Source organism: Phodopus roborovskii, unplaced genomic scaffold, assembly GCF_943737965.1.
Source record: "Phodopus roborovskii unplaced genomic scaffold, PHOROB, whole genome shotgun sequence".
Classification (NCBI taxonomy): domain Eukaryota; kingdom Metazoa; phylum Chordata; class Mammalia; order Rodentia; family Cricetidae; genus Phodopus; species Phodopus roborovskii.
Window position 1 is genome coordinate 22105724 of NW_026126434.1, and position 18315 is coordinate 22124038.

General features: G+C 37.9%; 1 protein-coding gene across 1 annotated transcript in view; it reads left to right on the top strand.

The window, feature by feature from the left end:
- Nucleotides 1–15576, top strand: part of LOC127223865 (solute carrier family 5 member 4A) — a 41172-nt gene extending 25596 nt beyond the window's left edge. Inside the window, exons 9-15 of the mRNA XM_051186553.1 lie at nucleotides 1365–1500; nucleotides 4152–4259; nucleotides 5883–6033; nucleotides 8894–9062; nucleotides 9947–10162; nucleotides 14050–14152; nucleotides 15280–15576. Coding sequence (XP_051042510.1) covers nucleotides 1365–1500; nucleotides 4152–4259; nucleotides 5883–6033; nucleotides 8894–9062; nucleotides 9947–10162; nucleotides 14050–14152; nucleotides 15280–15494 — 1098 coding nt within the window. The 3' untranslated portion in view covers nucleotides 15495–15576. The remainder of the gene's footprint in view (nucleotides 1–1364; nucleotides 1501–4151; nucleotides 4260–5882; nucleotides 6034–8893; nucleotides 9063–9946; nucleotides 10163–14049; nucleotides 14153–15279) is intronic.
- Nucleotides 15577–18315: the final 2739 nt, after the last annotated feature.

Sequence of the window (18315 nt, forward strand, 5' to 3'; positions counted from 1 at the left end):
TCTTGATTGAGGATGCATGTGGGAAGTTCCAGTTCACTGTGGGCAATGCCTCTGGGCTGATGGTCCTGAATGCTCTAAGAAAGTAGGGTGAGCAAGCCATGTGGAGCAAGCCAGTAAACAGCATTCCTTCATGACTTCCACTCTACTTCTTGGCTCCAAGTTCCTGTGTTCTGTCCCTGCCTTCCTTCGGTGGTGGACCTATAAACCATAAAATAAAATAAGTAATTTCCTCTCCAAATTGCTTATGGTTATGGTGTTTTACCACAATAGAAACTCTAATTAAAGGCAACTAATCAGAATAAAGCTTCCTGTTTTTTTGACAACAATTTAGAAGAAAATACCAAGAAGTCATAGTTTAATGAAGAGCTTGGGATATACAGTAGTATGTTACCTGCCTGGCATATACAAAACCCTGGGTTTGAACCACCAGCACTGCAAAATTGGGGGGGGGGGAAAGAGAAGTATACAAGATGGTATGGAATTGGTTTATAAATCCTGCTTTTCTACAGAATTCTTAAGAGATTTGCATAAATTTGATAGGAATTTAAAATTTTTTGACTCTTCTCTGAGAAACACAGTAACTCAGTATGATTCGTAGCTAGGAGTTCTCAGAACATTCTGAAAGTCATCTACATGAATGTCTCAGTGTACTTGATGGTTGATTATCGTGTTTCCATATCAACAGGTGTGACTAGTCAAAGAGGCAATTGCCTCATAGCAGTAGGAAGATCCTGATGATGCCAACAGTGTTAAATTATAGCTTAAAACACTACTAATCAGCACTGTTGCTATTAAAATGAAGCCTGGACACTCTATGCATTCTAATGAATATATTCATGTACTTGTCACAGTCCATCTGTGGAGGTGTCAGTCCTCACATTCCACCTGGGTCTCTTGGTCACTGCTTCATACATCAGGCTAGCTGGCCAGCAAGTTCCCAAGGATTTTCCCATCTCTGTCCCCCATTAGCCATAAGTGCACTGGGATTGCAGACACATGTCACCCTACCCAAGTTTGCATGGGCTCCATGGACCCAAACCTGAGTCTGTGGGCTTTCACAGCAAGTGTTTTCCCCACTGAGGCATCTCCCCAGGAGCTTCTACACATAACTATAGCTTACATGTATTGACTTCCATGTACCAAGAGGCTTTCATACATCGATCATATTCAGAATGTTATGAGGGGATAAGACTGCTTGAAGAATGAAGCCACACAATATGCAAATTAAATGGTACCCCAGATCATAGCATCCTTCCAAAGCCCATTAGTTTCCACCAACACCATCATTTCTTATTGAACATGAACAGACAACATGGACATCATTTTCTGGTTGTCTCACTCACTGTATTGTGTCTTCCTGGCAGGTCATTGTACAGCGCTGCATATGTGGCAAGAACATGTCCCATGTGAAGGCTGCCTGCATTGTGTGTGGGTACCTGAAGCTGCTGCCCATATTCTTCATGGTAATGCCAGGGATGATCAGCCGCATTCTGTACACAGGCAAGCCATGGATACACATAATTTCGATTTTATGCTTGAATCTTTCTGTGTGTTTTTAATTTTTTAGATTTATTTTCTGCGTATGGGTGTTTTGTCTACATGTATGTTTGTGTGTTACAAGCATGCCTGTTGCTCACAAAGGTTGGGAGATGGCATCAAATCCTCTGGAACTCAAGTTCTGGATGGTTGTGAGCTGCCACGACGATACTGGGAACCAAACCCAAGTCCTCTGCAAGAACAGCAAGTGCTCTTGATTGCTGAGCCACCACTCTAACCCCAAGTATTTTTAAGATATAGAAAAACTTTAATAAAACAAGAAACCCATTCTGGGTAGAAATAAAAGGAGAAATCTAGGATGAGAAAACAGCTTGAACTGGGGTGTTAGAGGTAGAAATATTTGCCACTGTTTTTCTTTACACGCTTCTTACATCCGTTAAGACATTGGAAGCAGTGAGTCCTGTTTCCAGAAGTTTGGAGAACATGGTGGAAGGGACTCTGGGATGTGGTGGGATTTGTATGGGATGAACTTGGTGAGCTGCTGCTGATGGTGAGTGTGGAAAGGTACACAAGATGGACCTGTTTCTTGGATCTCTGAAACAGATGGATTTGAATAGCTTTCCTCTGCCATGGAAACAAGTGTTGGTGAATAGAGCAATTTCTGAAAAGCTGAGGATAACTACACATTTGAATTTTTTTTATTCTTCTATTGAAAATATTTTTTCCATAAAAATATAATCTGATCATGCTTTCTTGGCCCCTAGCTCCCCTCAGTCCATCCCCATTTCCCCTCATATCTGAATCTGTACCCTTTCTGTCTCTTAGAAACAGGCATCTAAAGCATAAGATAAAATAAAAACCAAAAAATTGGAATATATCAAAACAAAGGAATAGTGAAGAATTGTGCTGGTATTTCGATGGGTATTGCATTAAACCTGTAGGTTTTGGTAGAATGGACATTTTATTATTATTATTATTACTACATTAATCCTACCCATCCATGAGCGTGAGAGATTTTTTTCATCATATATCTTATTCACTTTCTTCCTTCAATGTCTTAAAGTTTTTATCATTCAAGTCATTCACTTGCTTGATTAGAATTACCCCAACACATTTTATATATCTTAAATCTATCATGGAAGGTTTTGTTTCCTTGATTTCTTTCTTAGTCCCTTGTCTCAGTATAGAGGGCTACTGATTTTGTGAGTTAATTTTGTATTCAGCTACTTTGCTGATTTTTAGTTGATATAGGAATTTCCTGATAACACTTTTAGGGTCACTTATGGATATACTATCATAAATTGTCAAATAAAGATATTCTGACTTCTTCCTTTCCAAATTATAGTCCTTGATCTCCTCCTTCGCTTGATCTCCAATAGCTCTAGTTAAAACTTCAACAACTATCTTGAATAAGTATGAAGAGAGTATACCCATGTCTTGTGCCTGATTTATTGGGAATGCTTTGAGTTTCTCTCTATTTAAGTTTATGTGTCAATTGCCATTATGATGTTGAGGTATGTCATTTATACCCTCATCTTTCTAGGACAGTGGTTCTTTACCTATGGGGTCTTGACCCCTTTAGGAGCCAAGTGACTCTTTCACAAAGATTGCCAAAGACCATTAGAAAACACAGAGATTTACATTGCAATTCATAACAGTAGCAAAATTACAATTATGAAAGTAGCATAAAAAATAATTCTATGGTTGGGGGTTACTATGACAACATGAGGAACTGGATTAAAGGGTCTCAGCATTAGGAAAATTAAGGACCACTGCTCTAAGGGTATTAGATCTTGTCAAAGCTTTTTCTGCATCTAATGAGATGATGTTTGAATGTTTATATGGTGGATTAATTTTTATAATTTATATGTGTTGAGCCATCTCTGGAACTCATTAATGAAGTCTACTTGGTTATGGTGGATGATATTTTTTTGTGTTCTTGTATTTGGTTTGTAAATATTTTTTTGAGAATTTTTGCATCTACATTCAGAATGGAAATTGGTCTATAATTCTCTTTCTTTGTTAGGTCTTTATGTGGTTTGGTTATCAGTGTAACTCTGGCCTCATAAAAAGAATTGGGCAATGGTCCTTCTCTTTCTATTTTGTAGAATAAACTTGAGGACTATTTGTGTTAATTCTTCTTTGAAGCTATGGTAGAATTCTACACTGAAACCATCTGGCCCTGAATGTTTTCTTTTGCCCTTATGAGGCTTAATGACTGCGTCTATTGCACTAGGAGTTATATGTCTATTTAAATTGCTTGTCTGATCTTGATTTAACTTTGGTGGTTGCTATATACTAGGAAATTGTTTTTAAAGTATGTCCTTCTGATTCGTTCTCTGGATTTCCTCAATGTCTACTGTTAGGTCCCCCTTTTCATCTCTAAATTTGTTAATTTGTATCTTCTCTCTCTGCCTTTTTGTTGTTTTCATGTCTGTGGCACAGTTGCTACACCTGATCTTATTATTGCCTCAGCTGCTGACCGGGCCTCCATGGTCATGGTCTGGATCTTTGACATAAAAATTCAAAAATGAATCTCTATTTCTAGGCAAGTGATTTTGCTTCCATCCATGAGCTTACCTCTTTGTTTAACGGTTACAAACTATGCTTACTTAGGTCTAGCTCACTGAACTCATCTCTGAATATCTCCCCAGATATGGTGGCCTGTGTTGTGCCTTCAGAGTGTGTAAAGCAGTGTGGTGTTGACATTGGTTGCACTAATTATGCCTACCCAACAATGGTACTGAAACTGATGCCCATGGGTAAGTAAAAACTGGGCTCAAGTAGTCTCAGATGCTTGGTCTGTAGATTAACATAGAAAGGGTTGTGGTATAACCCTCAGAAATTATTATTTTACTTCCATTAATTCAGCTCTGTGCAAAGACATTTCTTGGGCACCTTTTACACATTGCCAAACATATGTTGAGGCTAGACATTCCAGGGATGAACCAGATATTTTCTGTTATGAGAATCTTACCTCTTTAGGCTCAAGACTCTTCGAAGTAAATAAAGAATATTTTAGTTGTCTCTTTGCTAATAAAAAACATTGCTTAAACACAAACCTATATATCCTAAGGAGTCAAGGTTAATTATAGCCAGTGACACTTGCACATTAGACCTCAACCTATTCAATTTATAATCATTTATTGAGTGTTTATGTCCCAAACACTAGTTTGGGTGTGAAGAAACATTGGTGAAGAAGTTCCAAAAATGAGTTCCTCTACCATTTAGAATTCACATTTTCATTTCCTGGGATATAGAATACGCTGCACATGTGAAGTAAGTAAAGTATTAAGATGCTGGGAAGCGACTCTGGTGAACTGAATCAGACCAAGATCGAGAACTCAGGTGTGACCAGAAGAAAATGTAGGTTAACATTTCCATGGCCCTCTCTTCATCCTGACACACACACACACACACACACACACACACACACACACTTTCAGAATGAAGGAAACACAGCCCACAGATCTGACTCCACATTCCACCATCCTCTGTTCTAGCAGATGTGGGACCAGAGGGAGCGAGAAGATCAGGTTCCTATAAGGATTCCAAATTCTTGGCTTTTCCTCTACAGAAACAGCTGAACCATTAACTAGATTTTTCCATTAAATATTTATGACATCAAGAGATCACTATAAAGAAAGATGGCATGACAGAGTTTATTCTATTTGAAGACTAGGTTTCAATAGACGACATCTGAGTTTGTACTAGGGACTAAACTCCCTCCCCATTGTGTGATACTGAGATCTCCAGGAATTATGAAGGAAGTGCCACACACATTTCTATTGTATGTGTATTTTGTTATCTACTCAAATAGTCAGTGTTCCAGACAAATCCATTGTCTTGAAGCAACACCCTATTTTTAGCCTGGTACACACAGAAAAGGGTATGCAGCCACTGTTGTTCTTTTGTTACAGTTATAGGAATAAAGCTGGAGGTGGGGGTGGTCCCGAGCGGGGGTCCCAAGGAAAGGGACCACGTGGGAGAGCATAGCAGGCCCTACAGCAGGTGAGGGTGACCAAGCTGGAGGGAGTAACACGCCAGGCAGATAGAGCTTAAGTGAGAAATTTATTTAGAAAGGGCAGTGAGGGGGAAGGGTTAATAGAGGCAGCGGGAACAGAAGAGGGGGGAGAGAGAGAGAGGGAAGAGCTGAAAGAGAACAAAAAGAGCAAAGAGCAAAAGAGAGCAAAGAGTAAAGAGCATAAGTGGGAGGGGTCTGACTTTTAAAGGGGTTATTTGCACCTGCCTGCAGACTAGTACTCATGGAACCCTGGGCTGACCAGAGTACTGCCTGAGTGCATTCTGCCAGCTAACAGGGGGAGGCCAGCATAATGCCTGAATCCTTATAGCCACTAACCGAGCCTCACCTCTCCTGACCCCAGGACTTCGAGGGCTGATGCTGTCAGTCATGGTGGCCTCTCTCATAAGCTCCCTGACCTCCATCTTCAACAGCGCCAGTACCCTCTTCACCATGGACCTCTACACCAAGATAAGGAAGAAGGCGACTGAGAGAGAGCTCCTGATAGCTGGACGGTGAGGGAACCTGCTCTCTGCCTAGAACTCCTCTCAGGAAGGGAAGACATAAGTGATGAACTAGAGTTTGCATACCCTTGGCTTTAGTGAAAGTGGGAGAAGACACACCATCTCTTTACACATACAAAAACTGAGGCCAACTAAATGAGACATTTGCTTTTCCATATTTTAAGTGATTTCTTTTTGTTTTAACTTTTCTTCTCACAACACCCTCTAATCACATCTTCATAAATTACCACCCACTCTTGGAGCTTCATCTTTAGACTCATCCGAGTATATCACGTGCAAGGGATAATGAATTAAGTTATTACCACAAATGAGATCATCAACTTCACATTCATTAAAGATTAGATATTAGATAGGGACACACTTGGGTAAGGGGCTCATTCAAGAAGTTTTTAAAGGGTCGTGTCAACCAATCAATCCCTAAGTAGCCTGGGAGTCTGGAAGACAAATGGAGTAAAACCAAACAAGCAGGAGTGTAGATAAGGAAAACCCCATTTTCCTCTTCATTACTATGAAGTAGACCCATCACTGCCAGCATTTTGTAAAATGACTTAAAGATTAGTGTATGACATACATACAGAGGACATGGAGAGCATAATTATATGGTTTAATGATGTATCTCAAATGGAACACACATGTAGCTACTGCACACCTTAGTATTAGTTACTAATAGTAATACACACAGTATAACAACAGAAACATACGATAATCCAGAACTCCCCTCAGTTCCTCTCTTTCCAAAGTTAACCTCTAGAATTTCTAATGCTATTGAGTCTCCCTGCTTGAGACTATCATAAATATACTGAATAGGCATACATTTCACAATATTTGGCTTCTTTGGCTCATCTTATTTTTGTGACATTGTGCCATGTTTCCATGTACAATTTGTTTCTGATCCTTGCTGTATGGTAACCCATTAGTTAATGCTGCAGCATTTATCTGCTCTATTGTCCATGGTCATATTGCTTTGGTTTAACTTTCTCAGTAATTGTGATTTATTATGACTTACAAAAAACAGATTGGTTAAAATAGGTGGTAAAATAACAGATAGTCATTTTCTTTTTATAGTTACCGATATTGAATAATATACTTAGGATATATTTTTTCAATAATGAAAACAAGTTATCATTTACCTGTGGGGTACCATTTCAAGTTAATTTCCAGACTTCTTGGCTAGTTAGAAGAGAACCTGGAGTTCTTTCTATTCTTCCCCTTTGTGTGGAATTTGTGTGTTCCTCATGGCTTTCTCACTGTGGTTTGGGACTACAAACACTCTCAAGAATACTGAGAAGTGCAGTGTCTATAAAGACCAGTCTTGGAAGGGCACTGTCTGTTTTCTTGTGAAGTTGGCATCAGGAGAAGCTCACCACCTATTTGCATCTTCTTCTATGCTTTTGACAGTACTAAGTTAAACACTTGGAGATGGACACCTCAAGGACCTCACTTGGCCCAGATCTTGACTGGATAAAGAATGTAGGAGAAGAGAATGGAATGGCATAATGTTATTTCTTTTTTTCTTTGTTTTTCTGGGACGGTATTCAAGATATAGTGATCATACTAGTAAATACATCATCTTGGACACAAATTGTTTTTAAGTCTTAATAACAAAATAATATTTGTTTCATCTTTCTTATCAAATATCAATCTCCCAAAATATAAATGAGGAAAGACACACATTACAAAAATCCTTCCTTCATGTAAGCAAGCCACGTTTCTGTACGGAGGTAGACAAACACAGCTACAGCTGGTGAAATCTTAATCAGAATGTATAATTTATGAAGAAAATCTGTTTTCAAAAAAAGAAAAATAGGGGCAAAGAGTGACAAAAGTAAATCAGAATGAAAATGGCAGTGACCTAATGAAAAATGCCAGGAAACTCTTCCTGTGGAGGCGGTATCTGAGAAACGTGTTGTAGTGGGGGCAGGGGAGTATGTGATGGGTCACAAAGAATAAGGCTGTCCCCAGGAAGCAAGTGAGAAAACAAAATGAACACAGCTTACCAAGACATCCAGAAGCCAGGCCATGCTGGACCACTCGAGCGAGCGTGTGACAGGAAGCAATTGAAGTGGGCTGGGAAGCATCTAGTTTTCTGTCCAATGGTGTACTTTACTGAACATTTACCATGTTCTGGGTTTCATCTTTGCCTCACTTAAGTTTTGTTGGAAGGTGGAAGAGATTTTGTAAAGTTTAAGTGGACATTTGATGTCTCATTCTTCTGCCCAAATACCTGTTCCTCCATTGACCCACTGCCATGTCCATACTTCAGATGAATCCATGCAGAGTCGTGTTCATTATATTTCCACTCAATACACAAAGCATAGAATCCCTTGGGTGTAGAAAACCATACAGCTCATTCTTATGGAACCCGGGATCATCTAGTCAACATTTAACCAATCATTTCTAACAGGAAAATACAAGAACTAATATTTCTTCACAATTCATCTAGTATTCTAGGAAAGATAGAGGCTATTTTAATCTTTACTTACAGAAACTCATTTCATTTTTCCTAGATAAGAAAAAGATAGAAATTGGATTCTATTGTATTACACAAATAACTACTAATTAGCAAAACGAATACAGTATTAATTTCTGAGATATATTCATTGAATTAAAGTAATTAAACAATAGATGACATCTGACTTATTAGGAAGTATTAATCTTAGAAGAAGCCTTTATGACAGGTGTAGATAAATGTTGTTGACATTGTTAATTGATGGCTAGCACAGCATGGGTTCATATCCACTCAAGAAATTTGGTTTTGTTTTGAAAACGAAGAATGACATGATGACAAATTCTAAAAACTCAATAAATATGCCTATGGTGCTGTTGTTTAATGTCTAAATTATTTTTATAGGCTGTTTGTCACTGTGTTAATTGTCACCAGCATCTTGTGGGTCCCCATAGTAGAAGTTTCTCAAGGTGGACAGCTGATCCATTATACAGAATCAATTTCTAGCTACCTTGGGCCTCCTATTGCAGCTGTCTTCCTGCTTGGCGTCTTCTGTAAAAGAGTCAATGAGCAAGTAAGTGAAAAACAGGACTTTTCCCTGTGGGTGTAAGAAAATTTGTTTCTGCCACTGGTATCACAGGATGTATTCTTGCTATTCCATGTGTCCTCACAAAACCTGTCTCAGTTTCTACTGTGGTTACCAAAATGTCTGATCCTTACGAAAGTGTGATTTGACACTTGTGCTGTCCATTCACAGTACAGCCTTTACATGTTTTATAAAGCGTGTGCACAGTGCAGTGCTGGGAACAGTTTAGGAGATGGCCAGTCAGTGTCCCATCAGGACACTAATATACTGAGCTGAAGCAATCGATTCAACTCTATCCAATGAAGGTGATAATAGTACTGACTTTACAGAAGTTGCTAGAAGGATCAAATGAGATAGTATCGTAAATACTTTTTAAAAAGCTAGCAAAAAATTAAAATATGTTCATTGTTAATGTGATAGGAATAGTTGATCTCTTTACTTCTATGTCTCATCCCTTATGTGTTTCTAGCTATTTACTATATTATGTGATTTTTTTCGGGCAAGTGACAGGTTAGTAGCATTTAGTGTCTAGTGCTTTCTTGACTCATTAAATTGTGTGGCATGAATATTGTGATCCTATTTGTTCTACAAGATAAAGCATAAGCTTTTATTCTACATATGAAGGACATGTCAGAAAAATTTTCATTTGGGGTCAGTGTTGACAGTAGAGTCCTGTGGTGGGACAGTCAACAGAGAGTGGTGGTGTTTCAAGACCACAGAGGACAACGTCCTGCTGATAGCTTGTATTTGCAATCTTCCCAGTTTGTTGGCCATTACCTAAGAGCTCAGTTGTAATTGATTATGACTTATCTGAATGAGCATCTCATATTTCCTAAACATTCTTGGTTGTGTTCTTGTTTTGTTTTTAACAGGGAGCATTCTGGGGTCTGATGGTTGGACTCGTGATGGGCCTTATCCGCATGATTGCAGAGTTTTCTTATGGGACAGGGAGTTGTCTGGCTGCCAGTAACTGTCCCAAGATCATCTGTGGAGTGCACTATCTGTATTATGCCATCATTCTTTTTTTCGTGTCTGCATTGGTTATCCTGGGAGTTTCATTCTTAACGAAACCCATTCCTGATATACATGTGAGTAATGCACAAAGTTTTGTGCTTTCAAAGTTTGCATAATGGGATTGTTGAACTATTAGATTTAGGAAGAACATAAAAGATAACCAATCAGTAATTCAACCGAACAATCTGTTGGAGTATGTGTGAAGCAATAGCATATTGCTAAGAGAAGACATGAGATGTTTCCACAGGTAAAAAGGGCTTGCAAAGCAAGACAAGCAACAACCTTAGTCCAGTCCCTGGAACCCACATAAATGTGGATGGAGGACAGCAACTCCACAAAATCATCCTCTAACTGCCATTCATACCTGTGAATGCACCCACAAACACATATCACACAGAAATAATAATAATAAAAAAAAAAACAGTGAGCATGGCTGAGCGTTAGTGATATACACCTTTTATCCAAGCACTCAGGAGGCAGAGGCAGGTCGATCTCTGTGAGTTAGAGGCCAGCCTGGTCTACAGAGCTAGTTCCAGGACAGACTCCAAAGCTATACAGAGAAACCCTGTCTCGAAAAACCAAAACCAAACCAAAACAAAACAAAAAACAGTGAGCATACTATTTCAAAAGCTTTGAGGTACAGCTGGAGAGCATATCTGTGCCATTGTTATAGATACTGGGAAGGGACTAATCACTTTGTTCAATAGATGGAGCATGATCTTACAAGAGACCAGGCAATCTAGACTAGAACTCTCTAGGATGTACTGTTTTTTTTTTGTTTGTTTGTTTTTGTTTTTGTTTTCTTTGCCCTTTGAGGACCCACAACCCAGCTCCCAAGTGAATACATGGATACTTATTCTTACTTATGAATTCCCAGCCTTAGCTTGGCTTATTTTTAGACAGCTTTTCTTAACTTAAATATCCCATCTACCTACCTTCTGCCCTTGGGCTTTTTTACCTTTCTCTATTCTATATACCTTTCTTTCCTTCTTACTCTGTGGCTGGCTGTGTGGCTGGCTTGCCCCTGATGTATTCCTCTCCTCCTTTTCTTGCTCCTCTCTTCTCTACATTTACCCTCGTATTTATTCTCTCTGCCTGCCAGTTCCATCTAGTACTTTCTCTTTCTAAGCTATTGGCCATTTAGCTCTTTATTAGGCCAATCAAATATTTTAGACAGGCCAAGTATCACAGCTTCACAGCATAAACAAATGCAGCATAAAAGAATGCAACGCATCTGTGCACCATTAAACAAATATTCCATGACATATATGCATATAACACATCTTAATATTCCATATTTCCCCCTTTTGTCTAAACAAAAATTAAAGGTTTTATCTTTAATATAGTAAAACTATATACAATCAAGTAAGATTCCAAAGTTGTTTTTTTGTTTTTGTTTTACCTGATTTACCTTCTAACATGACCCATTGCCCATATACTCACTGGAGCATGGTCAAACTCCCAGAAGTCTTTCCCATCCAGAAGCCAATAACTGAAGAGCTATACTGTAGCATCCTTTTCACAATTTTGATGCATTCTCTTCAATGGCTTCTAGTCTAGACTGTTTCTTTATTTGGGGAGTGAGGGTAGGGGAGAGTTTGTCATATATATTCATATATTATTATATTCATTCATTTACTAATATTATTGCTACCATATTTATGCATTTTATAACCTTTTATGTATTTTTTTATTCATCACTCAATCTTGAAGCAATACTTGTTTGCATCTTTTAAGGAGGGGCTAGTAGATGATATATGAAGGGGAAACTCAATGTCTATGATTGTGAATAACTTTATCAATGACATCACCAGAATTCGTAACTAAATCTTTATACTGAATATTGGCTATTGACTGAATGAGCACAAGGAAACGTCACCATTTCCAAACCAATAAACATAATGTTGAACTCCTTTCTGCTAACATAAATAATCATAATTTATTATTGATTTTAAATGAAACTTTTGTCTAGAGTTCCAGTGAGACTATTTCATTTATTTTTTGTTTTATGCATATGCCACAAGAGTTAACCTTTGAAAGCAGGTGCATAATAAGTATCAACAGATATTTCATAGATGGTGAAATATTGTGAGCTTCATTTAGTGATAGCCCAAATTAGAGTAGGATTCAAAGAGTCTCAAGAGGATAGCTTTAATTAAAGGAGGGTATGATGATGCCTTAACCCTAGCATTTGGGAAGCAGAGAGAGTTGTGTCTCTATAAGTTCAAGAACAGCCTGGTCTACATATGACTTCCTGACAAGCTAAACTACACAGAGAAACTCTGTCTGAAAAAAAGAATAATGAAAAAGGTGGATTTAATAGACAAAAGATGCCCCAAGCTTCTGGACCTTTGGTAAGGCACTCTAGTACTGAGGTGAAAGCCTGTGTCTATAAGTAAGAAGCCATTAGCAAATTTCAGTAGAGCTGTGTCAAATTCCTGGAAAAACTAAAGCTAAGTGTGACTTTGAGAATATTATGGGTTGTAAACCTATCAACATTTGGACCAGTTTCCTCAGAATAACTTTGGTATGTGTCTTAATTACCCATTGTATTAAATCATGTATTTTCAAATGTTTTAATCAATACACAGAGCAAGAGAATCTTGATGGACAAATGATAGTCAAAGTTTCATAAAACTTAAAAGTTTAAAATAACAACAGTGGACAATTTTGAGTCATGAAGGGAAAGGGATGTGTGATTATACTTAGAATTCAAGAATTGTCCCAGCACTCAGGAGGCAGAGGCAGGTAGATCTCTGTGAGTTTGAGACCAGCCTGGTCTACAAGAGCTAGTTCCAGGATAGCCTCCAAAACTATAGAGAAACCCTGTCTCAAACAACAACAAACAAAAAAAAAAAAAAAAAAAGAAATTCAAGAATTGAACATAAATAGCTGTCTAAATACAATAATAGATCCAGATCTAGATCTAGAACTTACGATATGTCAAGTGACAATGACCCCTAGTCATCACAGAATAGGAAAGGGAACAAGGAGGGAGGAAGGTCTGGTGACAGTTTCCAACACAGACTGTGTCAGAGAAATAACTGCTGGTATTCTAACAGAACAACAAAGTGATGATACTTCACAACAATTTGTTATGTAATTTATGAGGAGATAGAGGAAAGGGGTACAAAGGCTTTCAACACACTCACAAAAGCAAATGTTTAAGAAAATGGAACTGCTAATTTCCTTGATTTAATAATTACATGTTGCATATATGTATCAAATTAGTGCTTCATACCACATAGATATGTATAACAATTGTGTGTTGAGTAGAACCTCTAATCAAGGAACGATGGTGCACCTGGGAGGTGGGAGCAGAAAGATCAGGAGCTCAAGGATATCCTCAGCTACATATCAAGTACAAGGTCAACCCTGGGCTACGTGACAACCTATGTAACAATAACAACAACAACAAAAAGGACAACAAAAAACTAAATGCCAAAAGCAATCTCCAGACAGACTCAAAATAACAATGAAGTTACTATAACAATTAGACAATAAGAACAAGGAAATTATGCTAAGTCACTACTCACAGTTAAACAATAAGGACAATGAAGTTACTATTGGAAGAAGGACAATGAAATAACAATAAAGTTACTACTGACAGATGATAAAGACAATGAAATAACAATGAAGTTAGTAATAACAGTAGACAATAAGGACAATGAGTGAAGTCAAGGTATAATTTAGTCTAGGTTAATTTCCTACTTTTTTGAAACATAAAGCTCAAAGTAAGAGACTTAGAAATTTCAAATTTTTAAATGTTTCCCAAAGAATTAAAAACAAATGATTTGAATGGTTCATGTGTTTTGGAGAGTGTGAGATGGCAGGAGGGCCATACATTACAATTCATAATACCCTTTTGTGCAGTCTGATTTTTTAATTATACAAAAATGAGAATATTGTTCAGTGTTTGCAATGTGTGCCTTCTGCTAAAGCTCCCTCTATCTCCCCTCAGCTCTATCGCCTGTGCTGGACTCTTCGGAACAGTGAGGAGGAAAGAATTGATTTGGATGCAGAAGAAAACAGGGAGGAAAGAGCTGATGACGACACTAAAGATGGTAATGTCTCACTTATGTATTGGTTTTCCTAGTGTGGCTTATTGGGATTTTTATATATACTTTTAATTAAAGTGTAATTACAGTACTTTCCCCTTCCCTTTGTTCCCTCTTGCCCCTCCCAATCCCTCTCTCCCCCAACTCCTTCCATCAATTATAGTCTCTTTTCTTTTAATTAATTAATATTGTTACATATATATGTGTGTGTGTGTGTGTATATATATATGTGTGTATATATATATGCGTTCACAAAGACATATGTACAGCCTGCTGAGTCTGTTTTTATTGTGTGCATATGGTTTCAGGGCCAACAGCTTTGTGTTACAAAACTAGTCAGGGGTTCATCGATAGGAGAGGTTAATTTTCCCATTCTTGGCAGTCATGGTTGCCTGTGTTTTTTTTTTTTTTTTTTTTTTTTTTTTTTTGCCTAGGAGTAGAAAGTAGTGAGATTTTTATGTTCCTTCCACGTTAGCAAGTCTATTAATATTGTCAACCTTCTTGTCCTGTTTATACAGCCTGTGATGGCTAGTTTTATGGCAACTTGATACAAACTAGTTATCTGAAAGGAAGGAACCTCAAATTGAGAAAATGCTTCCATAAGATCCAGCTGTAAGACATTTTCTCAATTAGTGACTGATTGGGGAGGGCCCAGCCCACAGTGGCTGTTGCCGTCCCTGGGTTGGTGATCCTGGGTTCTATAAGAAAACAAAGTGAACAAGTCATATAAGCAACCCAGCAAGGAACACTCCAACATGGCTCCTGCCTCCAGGTTCCTGCCATGCTTGGGTTCCTGTCCTGACTTCCTTCAATGATGCACTGTTACCTGGAAGTATAATGAACTATAAACTCTTTCCACAACTTGCTTTTGGTCATGGCTTTTCATCTCAGCAATAGAAATCTTAACTAAGACATAGCCATTTCTGTGGAAAAATGTTTCACAGCAGATTTTCTGGTATTCTGGCTCTTACAATCTTACTTTTGGGGATATGTTTCCGCTTTTATATAGTCAAACTTTCTCAGGATTCTGACTTTTGTATAAATTGTGATCACTGTTTATATACATTTCTAGAGCATTGACCAAATGTTCTACCCATCTTTGGTGACAGTTTATTTTTCTTTCTTTGTTCCAGACCAAACTGAGAAGCCTCGTGGATGTCTCAAGAAGACTTATGACTTAATCTGTGGTTTGCAAAATTCAGGACCCAAGCTGACTAAAGAAGAGGAAGAAACCCTGAAGAAGAAACTTGCAGACACATCAGAGGAGCCCTTCTGGAAGACTGTTGTGAACACCAATGCCATTGTCCTTCTGGCTGTGGCAGTGTTTTTCTATGGCTATTTTGGCTGAATTCTATCTCATCCACAACAATCTGATTAAGCAAAGAGTCATCTTGTATATTTTCATTTTATAGTTTGTTAGCTTGGGAAGGAATATCAGCAGTTGGTAAATTTATCTTCTGGTAAATAAATCAGAATTTATTTTTTTTTGTCCACCATCCATGTAAATAAAATAGTTTACAATGTACAAAACCACTGAAGCGACTTTATCTAAGAATGTGAAGTAGTCAAAGAGCCTAAAATCCCTTTTTTTTACTTTTATAAAGTATGTCAACTCAGTTTTTAAAATTTAAGAAATATGTGGTTTTATATATATATATGTGTGTGTGTGTGTGTGTGCGTGTGTATATATATACATATGTGTGTATATATATATATGTTGTGAAAGTATTACTATAACCAAGTCAACAGCTATATCCATCACCTAATATAGTTGCTCTTTTGTATTATATACAGTATTATATATAGTGAAAATATTTTCATGCTCTCTCAGCAAATTTGAAGTCAGAGTACATTACTATCCATAGGCACAATGGACCTCCATAACATATTAATCTCACAGCCACACATGCGCAACCTTTAACCATTTCTCCTTTTTATCCCATCCCTGGGCTCCTGGGAGTCAACACTGCTTTAAGTGCTGCTGTAACAAATATGCAATATTAGGAATCATGAAGACCACACATTTGCTTTTTGTAGTTCTCCAGGAAGGACAATATTTAAAAGTCAGAATCTACAGAGGACATTTTCGCCACAACATTTCATGGCAGAAGGAGGGTGGTCAAGGGAGTCTGTGACAGAAAGGGGAGGTAACCAAATTTGTCCTATTACCCCTGTAAAAACACTAATTCATTCCTGAGGGAAGAGCCTTCATGAGCTGCTCACCCCCTAGAGGTTCCTCCCCTCTGCACTGATGCTTATGAACTCTGGAGGATCTACTCAACCATAGAATTCTCCCCATCCCTCTTATATTCAAATATATCCATTTCACCAAAGGCAAAAGGCATTAATTTGATTGCAAAACAGCTTAGAAGAAGAAGAAAGAAAAACCTCCTGTAAATCAGATATGAATGAGGCTCAGATATAATCCATTTTAAACACCCCCCTACTGGCATCCTGGGAAATGAAACAAGCTACTTCCACAGCACAAAGGTAGGTGTGGGATAGACATTCATTCCAAAAGGGAGGCAAAGACATGAAGAAAAGAGCCACGAGTTCCTAGTTGATCTTAGCCCCAAGAGATAATGACTTTATGCCCTGCTTCCCAGGAACCCTTGGGCAAAGGCTGGGCCCCCAGGGCCTCAGGCAACCATGCCCTGATAACTATGTCCATAACCATCCATAGGTATCTATATATAAAGCTCATTGCAGCTTCATTTGTGTCTTAAGATACTTGCCATTGTCTTCCCTTTGGAAACAACTCACTTAGTCCAACCCACATTAAGAGAAGGCATTGCACTTGGCCATAAAGAAAAAGGAGAACAGACTATCAGGACCTTTTACAGAGATGTGAATCATAGCAGTAACACTCTAAATAGCCTACCAAGACAGAAAAGAACTAAACAGTTCTCAGCAAGCGGTTGAAAAAAACAAAAACAAAAACAAAAAACAAAACAAAACAAAAAAACAGAAAACAGAATGTGGCAGATACCTAGAAGGTATTAAAACAAATCAGTATGGATGGATGTCAGTCTTACATAAATGAAAAAAAATGCTTTTATTTCTACTATGTTATAGGTGAATCAAAATTAACCTATAACGACAGTGACTGAAAGCCTGTCCTTGGGAACATGAACAAAAAGGTTTTCTGGGGCTGAGAGCAGGGAGTACTATAAATGTTGATTATACTGCAGGCCATGACAGAACATACCTTTGTAAAAATTCATTGAATGGCACAGTTAAGGTAAGTGAATTCCATTGTTTGTATTATTTCAATAAAATTCAACTGCTTATATTTCAATAAGAAAATAAAGCAATTATCACACACACACACACACAAAAAAAAACCAACTCAGATTTTTCCACCAGTGTCCTGGTATTACAGGAACACTAAAGACTGGACTTTGAGAACATAAAAATTGTCCAGTAAGCCATAAGCAAGAAATACATAGTGAATAGAGAATTGTAGGTAAATATATAAATTAATACATAAAATAAGAGTGACAACAATGTCTGCTGATGTTTAAATAATGAGCTATGATATTTGGTTCTGGCCTAGCAAATTCTGTCTTGCAGACAATGAGTTTGGTTCCTAGCAGACAGCTAAGGTTGCTCATCCATGTCCAGAATATGTGACATGTGCACACACTCACATGCACATAGTAGTTTTATAAACATAAAAATATATCTTTAAATAATGCATGTGTACACATGGTGATCTTTGTGTGTATACATGTGAATAGGTATGGAACATGCAAGCAAATCATTGTAAGCAAATAGTTACAGTTGAGGTTAAAAGTACAAAAGGTTTTGGGATGGGTTCATTAGTTCCTTGAGTAGAAGAAAATGAGTAGAAAAAAATATTGTGTAGCACATGAAGAAGTGGGCATCATTCCACTCGGATGGTAGGAAGCACATTGAACATACAGGAAGGATGTTTCACAGTCAAGAAAGATGTTGCACAGGCAGGAAGGATGGCCCACATGCAGGAAAGATATTGCACAGACAAGAAGGATACTGGACATGATGGAAGGATGTTGCACTGGCAGGAAGAATACTGCACAGGCAGGAAGGACATTTAATTGACAGGATATTGAGCTGGCAGGAAGGGTGTTACACAGGCAGAAAGGATGTTGCATATTTTAACATTTGGATTTGGTATATCGTTCAGA